Below are 9548 nucleotides of genomic sequence, written 5' to 3' on the forward strand. Positions count from 1 at the left end.
GTTCCCAGGTTTCAACACCAATGCAACACTTTCAAGGCTCATGGGAAATTAGGGCCTGGGAGACAGGCTTGCAACAACACAAGGGGTATTCGTTCTCTGTTTACTTTCACTTTTTCAATGACTAACTAGGCACACGCACATGGCACTGGGTTGCTCAGCTATCTCTCTCTGGTTACTGGCTTCTTTCTGCAAGAAAACATGAGACACAAATAAAATGCCAGTAGATAGACACAGGTGAAACTCATCACAGGTTACCTGTTGGTTCTACCTGATTCCTTGTCTCCAATAGTCAATACTCGGTCAAATCCCTGCTTCCACAAAGAGCTACTGTCAATAACCAGGGTTGCCAGGTTACAGCAAAAACTTCTTGTCCAACTGCATATCAAATACCAAAAAAAAAAAAGACCTGACCCTAGTCCAGAAAATTCAGTCATTCAAAAGGGGGGCATATTTTCCTTCTTTTTCACAACCTTTGCATGGAAAACAAGGTCACCATGGTGCACATACATTTCTGAAGTATGGACATTATCCACACCATAATACCTGATTCTCTCCCCAATTTTTTAATATATCCTTTATGGCCAAAAGTACATGAACATCTGACCATCACATCTATATGTGTGCTTTCCCTAAACCATTGCCACAAAGCAGTGCTGTAGTCAAGTCATTAAACCTTGAATCCAACTCCGGTATCGAGCCCACAGCATTCAAGTCCGAGTCATTAAAGAAAATTTCCAGTCGAGTCCGAGTCCACTATTGATCCGAGTCAAGTCCAAGAACTCCAACTGCACCGTTTGACAGTTGCTGTTGCTGCCTTTATGTGAAACCATCTCTGCTACTGTGTTGGGCTAACATTACTGCTTGACTGCCCCATTTTAGTTAGTAGGCTACAGATAAAAAGCTTGTTCATCACTCAGCAAGCCCCACTATCAACAGGGCAAATAATATGAGAGGGTTAACACAAGCTAGTTCATCAGTCAGCAAGCAAGCCCCGTTATCAACAGACCAATGAATGTAGTGTGTCACTTCTCTGGCTGTAGTTTTGCCAAATGACAATTGAAGTTCGAGGTTGTCCCTGTTGTCTCCTTGATAGTTTGACATATGGAACACATAGCAGTGCATTTTTTCCCACTGCATGAGAAGTCTGTAAAGGCAAAGTGAATAATCCTAGGACATTTTAGTGCCATTAATGTTAGTTTGTTCCTGAACATGACACATGAACAGGTGAATGTGCATTCTCTTGCATGAAATTAGTATAAAAGTTAGTGTAGATATAAAATATCTTATGCCAAATTATGACATGTTACAAAAGAGTCCTCATCTCCACTTTACAAGTTTGAATGCAGGAGTCTGAGTCCAAGTCATCAGTGCTCAAGTCAAAGTCAAGTCACAAGTCCTTAAAATTAGGGCACAAGTCAGACTCAAGTACTATAAGCCTTCCACAAAGAACCCCACAACTGTCTAGAATATCTTTGCAAGCTTTAGAATTAAGAATTTTTCACTAGAACTAAATTTGTTCCAGCATGACTGTACACAAAGCAAGGTCAATAAAAGCATGATTTGAAAAGGTTAGTGTGGAAGAACTAGAGTGTCCTGTACCTCAATCCCACTGAATGCTAAGGACTACAGTCATGAATGGCAAGCTGAGGTGAAGTGAGGACCCAAGAGCAGACTCAAAACAGGCAGTGTAAAGAGAAAATTTCTTTAATGAAGTAGATGGCAGAAAAGCAAAAAGGTACAATAGGGCTCAGGCAAAAAAAAAAAAAAAAATCAGTAGTTGTACTGGCTTCACAGAATGTCCTAATTCAGCTATCCAGCAAGCTAAACAACTCCACACAATAAGTCCGGGACACCGAGGGTGAAGTTGACTCTTTATATGGAAAATTGTGAAACTAAAACACAGATACATGCACCAGTCAATAAAAGAAATATGAATCTTCCAAATAAAAGGTTTGGCTCAGGTGCAATCGATACAAAAGCTAACAGAAGCTAACAGGGTAAATACACTGGTATAGCTAACTCTGGCTGAAAATCATAATGCTCAAAGATAATCTTAATCTAATTTCACAGGCACAAACATCACAACTTGATCTCAACTTTACTATGATTTACTTACAGAGAATGCCTTTGAACAGCTACACAGAAGGAGGAGCACAACAACAAACTTCCATGCTGCTTATAACCATGCTGTCTAACTTTTTCTTCTTCTCCTCTCTACAGATTTCCTGCAGCTACAATGTGAGGTGTAAACAATAGGCAAAATAAAAGTCTCTGCATACTTTAACATAAGAACTGCTGGTAGGGCCAGAACACTCCCCGTCTGGTATCTTAGAGATACCATAACACATTAGAATGATACCTTACTCTGGGGATAGAAGGAACACTAGTTCTGAAATAGGTCTATAATAGTTCTTTGTTGTTCCTTGCTGAACAATCTTGACTTCAGCCTTCCTTATTAGTCCATCCTGGCTTGGGACTGTCTTAACGACAACCCCCCATAGGCCACTCATTCCTCCTGACCTGTTTCTCCTTGAGAAGAACAACGTCTCCTGGTTTGAGATCTGGTCTCTTGTGTTGCCACTTGTGCCGTGACTGCAGAGTGCCAAGATACTCCTTGCGCCACCTATTCCAGAACTCGTCAGCCAGCAGCTGTACACGTTTCCACTGATTCTTTAAGATCTCCCTTGGACTGCAGCTTCCCAAAGGTGGAACTGATGTACCTGATTTCTGGGTCAACAGGATGGAGGGTGACAGAATGTGGGGATGCTCAGGGTCAGATGAGACTGGTATCAAAGGACGAGCGTTAATTATGGCTGTGACCTCGGCAAGGAAAGTGGTGAGTGATTCATGCGTAAGATGTGCTTGTCCAGCACGCAGCAGCACACTGTCCAGTATGCGTCGTGCAATGCCGATCATGCGTTCCCACACTCCACCCATGTGGGATGAATGGGGTGGGTTAAAGATCCAAGAACATTTTTCTTCTTGCAGATAATTCTGGACTTCACTCTGCTCTACAATGCTGATGCCCATTTCTCGGCATGCACCAACAAAGTTGGTCCCACAGTCTGAGCGCAACTGTTTGGCTGGGCCGCGCAGCGCAAAGAAACGCCTCAGAGCATTGATGAAACTAGAAGCGCTCATCTCTTCAACCACTTCGATGTGGACAGCCCTTGTGCATAAACAGGTGAACAGGATTGCCCATCTCTTACTATTAGCCTGACCCCCGCGTGTTCTCCTTGCGGACACTTCCCATGGCCCGAACATGTCCATGCCCACATGTGAGAAAGGGGGGCCTGGCTGAAGACGATCTGCAGGTAGTTCACTCATTTGCTGCACCTCAATCTTGCCTCTGAGTCGTCTGCAAATCACACATTTGTTTAACATCTTCCCAATACACCTCTTTGCTCCCATTATCCACAGGCCGCTCTCTCTGACAGCGCCCTCTGTAAAGTGCCTGCCCTGGTGCTGCACTCTCTCATGATGGTGTCGTACAATAAGAGTGGTGATGTGATGACTGCCAGGTAAGATGATGGGGTTTGTTTCCTTTACTTCAAGGCCTGACTGACTGATACGACCACCTACTCTCAGTAGGCCACTGCTGTCGATGGTGGGATTCAACTTGATGAGTGGGCTTTGCTTGGAGAGGTCACATTTCGCAGTGATGCAACGGAACTCCTCTCCATAGACTTCATGCTGCACACTCCAGATGACAAGGTTCTCTGCCTCTTCGAGAGTACCACTGGAGATGGCCTTCTTACAGATGTGCCACCCAGCACAGTCTCCATCATTCTGTGAGTGAGCGAAACACAGGGCTATGTGTCTGAGTTTGGCCACAGCATGGATCAGTGATCTCCATGTGGAGAAGCGCTCCCAGCGTTTGGAGTCAAGGAAGCTCTCAGTGACGTGTGTGGATAGGGTTTTGACTTCAGGGCGGATTTCTACGTCCTTATCGGGGTTGATAAGGTCAAACTCTGTGTGCTGCTCAGGTGGAAGCTTAGAGTTGAGGAGAAACGAGGGGCCTGTGAGCCATGAGGTGTTGCCGAGTCTTGAGGCTGGAACAGAGCGTGAGCCATGGTCTGCAGGATTCCGATCCGTTGGCACATAATGCCATTGTTCAGGCATGGTAGATTGTCTTATACGCTGAACTCTGTTGTTTACGTATACATAGAAGCGCCTTGACTGGTTGAATATGTAGCCCAGGACAACCTTGCTGTCTGTGTAAAAGATGACGGAGTTGAGTGGGAGGTCTATTTCTTCACTTATTACCTCTGCGATTTCAACAGCCATGACCGCTGCGCACAGTTCAAGCCTGGGGATTGTGAGTTCGGGCTGAGGGGCGAGCCGCGCTTTACCCATGACGAATCCCAGTTCTACTGTCCCTTTGGTGCTAGTGACTCTCAGGTAGGCAACAGCAGATATGGCTTTGACAGATGCATCAGAAAAGACGCATAGTTCAATGCTTTGTATCTCAGAGGGGGGAATGGAAAAGTATGTGCGGGGCACATGAATGCTGCTGAGATGGCTCAGTGAGCTTCGCCACTCTGTCCATTTCTCACGCATTTCCTCAGGGAGGGGTGAGTCCCAGTCCGAGGCCTGTGCTGACAGCTCTCTTAACAATAGCCGGCCCTGGATAGTCACTGGTGCCAAGAACCCCAATGGGTCGAAGAGGCTGTTCACCATTGAAAGTACGCCCCTGCGTGTGTAAAGGCTTTCGTCCTGAGGAACATGAAAGGTAAGGTGGTCTAACATGAGGCTCCATTTCACCCCGAGGCTTCGCTGATCTGGTAAGTCATCTACAAACAGGTCAAGATCCTGGATGTCTTTGGCACGATCTTCGACTGGAAATGCATCCATCACATCGGCTTTGTTGGAGGCTACCTTGTGGAGCCGGAGGTTGGAGGCTGCCAGCATCGTCTGTGTTCTTTTGAGTAGATCGACTGCTTGCTCCACGGTGGAGACGGACTTGAGGACATCATCCACATAGAAATCTCGATCAGTGAGGTACCGCACATCACTGCCATACAGTTCTTCTCCCTGGCGGGCAGCTCTTCGTAATCCGTAGATGGCCACAGCAGGAGAGGGACTGTTTCCGAAGACATGCACCCTCATTCTGTAGTCCACCACCTCTTTACTCAGGTCATTATCTCTGTGCCAGAGAAAGCGTAGAACATCCCTGCAGTCTTCTCGGACGAGAAAACAATGAAACATTTGTTGTATGTCAGCTGTGAATGCAACTGAGTTCTTCCTGAACCTTATAAGAACCCCTAGCAGGCTATTGTTCATGTTCGGCCCAGAGAGCAGCACGTTGTTGAGTGACTTGCCTTCAAACTGTGCACTTGAATCAAACACCACACGGATCTGTGAGGGTTTTTGTGGGTGGTAGACACCAAAAAAGGGCAGGTACCAATACTCCTTCCCATCTTGCATGGGAGGAGCAAGCTCTGCGTGGTGGCTGTCCAGCATTTTTTGCATAAAGTCCATAAAATGAGATTTCATCTCTGGATTTTTGTTGAGTGTTCGGTGCAGAGACTTCAGCCGACCCATGGCATATTGGCGGTTATTAGGCAGACACATCCTGGGTTGGCGGAACGGTAGCGGGGCCACCCAACTATTAGCCGAATCCTGGAAGAATTCATTTTCCATTGTTTCAAGGAATAGGAGATCTTCCATTGATGGCGCAAGCTTGTGATCATCCTTGGTTTGCTGGAAAACCGATAGGCCCAGGTTGTCACTGTATGTCACACGGCTGACAGGCTGGGGCTGATTAGGGGAACAGATTTTCTCCTTTACCTTCAAGTGGTTCTCACATGGGGGAAAGTGGCTTGGCCTGCCATTTTCAAGGATGTATGTTTTCATGCTGGTGACTTCGGGAGGCCGATGTGTGCTGCCCAGGCACACATCGCCAACTATGACCCATCCTAAGTCCAGCCTCTGTGCGTAGGGTGCGTCATGTAGTCCGTTGATCTGTTTATGCACCTTGTGCGCTCTCAGCATGTCCCTGCCCAGAAGCAGCAGGATCTCAGCATTCATGTCCACTTCTGGTATTTCATTGGCTGTAGCTCTGAGGTGAGGGTGGCTGTGCGCGGCGGCTTGAGTGGGGATTTCGTCTCTGTTGTTGGGAATCATGTTACACTCCAGGAGTGTGGGCAGAGTTAGGCTGATGTCACCATCTGCAGGTTCGATGACGAAGCCTGTAGCTCGGCGGCCGGACGCGTCACCAACACCAGAGCAGGTTTTTAGAGTGTAAGAGTATGTGGGCCCGCCTACATGGAAGATATCAAAAAACTCTGAGCGTGCCAGCGACCTATTGCTTTGGTCATCCAGCATGGCGTACATCCTTTTGCCCTGGTTGCGGCAGTCTGCCGGGTAGACCGTCACAAGACATATCTTGGAGCATGATTTGCCATTGAAGCCTTCCCCACATACCTCCGTGCATTTGGAAACCACAGCAGTTTCTAATGCTTCATCGCTCTCCCCGCCATTCCCTGATGGGGGTGGAGAGGTCTTGGAGACCCACGGAGCTGGGCCTGGGTGCAGCGCTGTTGGGTGTCTATGGCTGTCACACTCAGCACATTTGATGGCTGCCTCACAGTCTCGGGCTACATGCTTATTTGACGCGCAGCATTTAAAACATATGTTATTCTCCTTTAGTATTCTCTTTCGTTCATCCATTAGCTTTTCCCTGAAGCCGCGGCACACTTGCAGGGAGTGTGGTTTTTGATGCATAGGGCATTGCTTCTCTGGGTCTTCGGCAGTGGATGCGGAGTCGGAGTGTGCAACGTCAGTTTTATGCACAGAAACTGTCCTTCGGCTGCTTTCACTGAACTTATCTTTCCTGACTGCTGTACTTAAGAGAGGAAGACTAAAGCTTGGGTCATTGCGTGCCTTTGCTTGCCTGTGTACAAACTGTAAAAAGAATTCAAATGGAGGATAAGGGACCCTGAATTCTTGTTTGTATCGGGAGCCTTCCATTACCCACTTGTCCTGGAGCGTGTATGGCAGTTTCTCCACTATTGGGTTTATGCCCCTTGCTGTGTCGAGATAGGATAGGCCAGGTAAGTATCCTTCACGTTTTGCAGAATGAATCTCTAACAGCAAATCAGACAGCTCCCTAAGTTTATGATGCTCCTTGTTTGATATTTTGGGGAATTGATCGAGTTTAGTGAAGAGAGCGCCCTCTATAGCTTCAGGTGAGCCATACATCTCCTCCAGTCTCTCCCACACAAGCCATAAGCCTGCTGCTTGATCTCTCACATTCACTGATCTAATACGCCTTGCATGTGCTGCAGATTCTGGGCCTAGCCATCTTATTAATAAATCCATCTCTTCTCCTGCTGTAAGATCTAGGCTGTCAATGGTGTTCAGGAATGAGCTCTTCCAGGATAAGTAATTTCCTGGCTTATCATCAAACCTGGTTAGTCCTGATGACACTAGCTGACTTCGTGCTAGGTACCTCGCTAAGTCAGATGTGGCTGTGTCGCTGGGGCAGTGTGCAGCCCTGGATGTGGTGGGGCTGTGGTCGTTGTGCCTGTGTGTATAAACTGGTATGCCTGGCCTGAAATGGCTGTAGTCAGCGTGTCTGGATGTGTGAGCAGGTAAACCCGACCTGAGTGGGCTGTGGTGAGCATGCCAGGACGTGTGAGCAGGTAAGCCTGACCTGAGTGGACCGTGGTCAGCGTTCCTGGATGTGTGAGCAGGTAAGCCTGACCTGAGTGCGCTGTGGTCAGCACGCCTGGAGGTGTAAGCAGGTAAGCCTGACCTGAGTGGACTGTGGTCAGCGTGCCTGGATGTGTGAGCAGGTAAGCCTGACCTGAGCGCGCTTTGTTCAGCACGCCGGGGTGTGTGAGCAGGTAAGCCTGCATGCAGCTGGGTACTCATCAGCTCAGTACACACTTGTGTATTCGCACGAACATCGCCCACATGGGGGTTACCATCTGCGAAATGGTCACATTGCTGATGGTGATCAGGAGTTGGGAGTTCACCTTCCTTATCTCCACATACAGATACATAAGCACTGGGATTGAGGGGTATTTGCTCCTCACATGAGTGTAAATCTTCGAGTGAATGTGAGCTGCCACTGAGATGGCTGTGTCTTTCTACATATTCCTCAGTACGCCGTTCTGCACTTTGCCTGGGCAGTAACTCTGGTCCACGACTGCGGCACTCATCTTCAAAGTCTACGGCTGCAGCCTCCATTACTGCTGCTTCAGCCATGGCGGCTTCTGCCTCTCTCTCCCTTTCTAAGGCGATGAGTGTTGCATCAAGACGGGCTTTTTCCATCTTTAATTCAATCTCTTTACGTGAATAAGCAGCTCTTGCATGCGCAGCTTGGGCTCTGGCACGTGCTGTGGCTGCTGCCAATGCAACTTTACATGAAGCACTACTCATATGGGAATCTGATGATCTGACTGATGCATTTGCTCTGTCCATGGCTACTATGGATGTGTTTTACCTCAATCCTTCCTAGCGACGTTGCAGTTGTCGTACTGGTTCGGGCTGCCGGCACAATACTGCAGTTTGGTCATCAGTAGCTCTTCACAAGTCTCTCTTTTCACTGTACTGGCTTCACAGAATGTCCTAATTCAGCTATCCAGCAAGCTAAACAACTCCACACAATAAGTCCGGGACACCGAGGGTGAAGTTGACTCTTTATATGGAAAATTGTGAAACTAAAACACAGATACATGCACCAGTCAATAAAAGAAATATGAATCTTCCAAATAAAAGGTTTGGCTCAGGTGCAATCGATACAAAAGCTAACAGAAGCTAACAGGGTAAATACACTGGTATAGCTAACTCTGGCTGAAAATCATAATGCTCAAAGATAATCTTAATCTAATTTCACAGGCACAAACATCACAACTTGATCTCAACTTTACTATGATTTACTTACAGAGAATGCCTTTGAACAGCTACACAGAAGGAGGAGCACAACAACAAACTTCCATGCTGCTTATAACCATGCTGTCTAACTTTTTCTTCTTCTCCTCTCTACAGATTTCCTGCAGCTACAATGTGAGGTGTAAACAATAGGCAAAATAAAAGTCTCTGCATACTTTAACATAAGAACTGCTGGTAGGGCCAGAACAGTAGTCTAAAAAAGGCCAGGAGGTCAAAAACACAGGAACAGGTAGACACAATCAGGAACAAAATACAGGACAGAAACACCTTCACAAAAACTGATGAACACAGGGACAAGGGAAATCCAGGCAGAGGAAGCAAAAGACACAATCCAAAAGAACAGGCAGGCAAAAACAGGGACAAAAAACTGGACAGAAAAACAAGGAAAAATTCAGGCAGGGGAATCAAGAAGCCATAATACCAACAAACCATAGCAAGGAAAGTCTACAAGAGACAGTCTGGCAAATGGAGTCTTCTTCTTCTTCTTAGGGTTTTATGGTGGTTGGCAACCAGCTTTGTTGGTGCATTACCGCCACCTCTGGACTGGAGTGTGAAACAAGACTATCTACCACCCACAATTCTTAACAAAAAAAGAAAAGAAAAAAAATGTATAAAAGGAAGAGAAATCACTCAGATTTCCAGCTACA

General features: G+C 46.8%; 1 protein-coding gene across 1 annotated transcript; it reads right to left on the bottom strand.

The window, feature by feature from the left end:
- Positions 1-2506: 2506 nt before the first annotated feature.
- On the bottom strand, positions 2507-9007 carry LOC132893632 (uncharacterized). The gene is made up of 3 exons (XM_060932779.1): positions 8894-9007; positions 2545-8669; positions 2507-2512 (listed from the first exon to the last, which is right to left on the bottom strand). Exons 2-3 carry the CDS (start codon positions 8428-8430, stop codon positions 2507-2509), a joined length of 5892 nt encoding a protein of 1963 aa, XP_060788762.1. The 5' UTR covers positions 8431-8669; positions 8894-9007.
- Between the last annotated feature and the right edge of the window lie 541 nt (positions 9008-9548).

The sequence above is a fragment of the Neoarius graeffei genome, chromosome 11 (genome assembly GCF_027579695.1).
Source record: "Neoarius graeffei isolate fNeoGra1 chromosome 11, fNeoGra1.pri, whole genome shotgun sequence".
Classification (NCBI taxonomy): domain Eukaryota; kingdom Metazoa; phylum Chordata; class Actinopteri; order Siluriformes; family Ariidae; genus Neoarius; species Neoarius graeffei.

Coding starts and splice junctions, on each gene's coding strand:
- LOC132893632 (XM_060932779.1), bottom strand. CDS start 8,430: ATGGACAGAGCAAATGCATCAGTCAGATCATCAGATTCCCATATGAGT.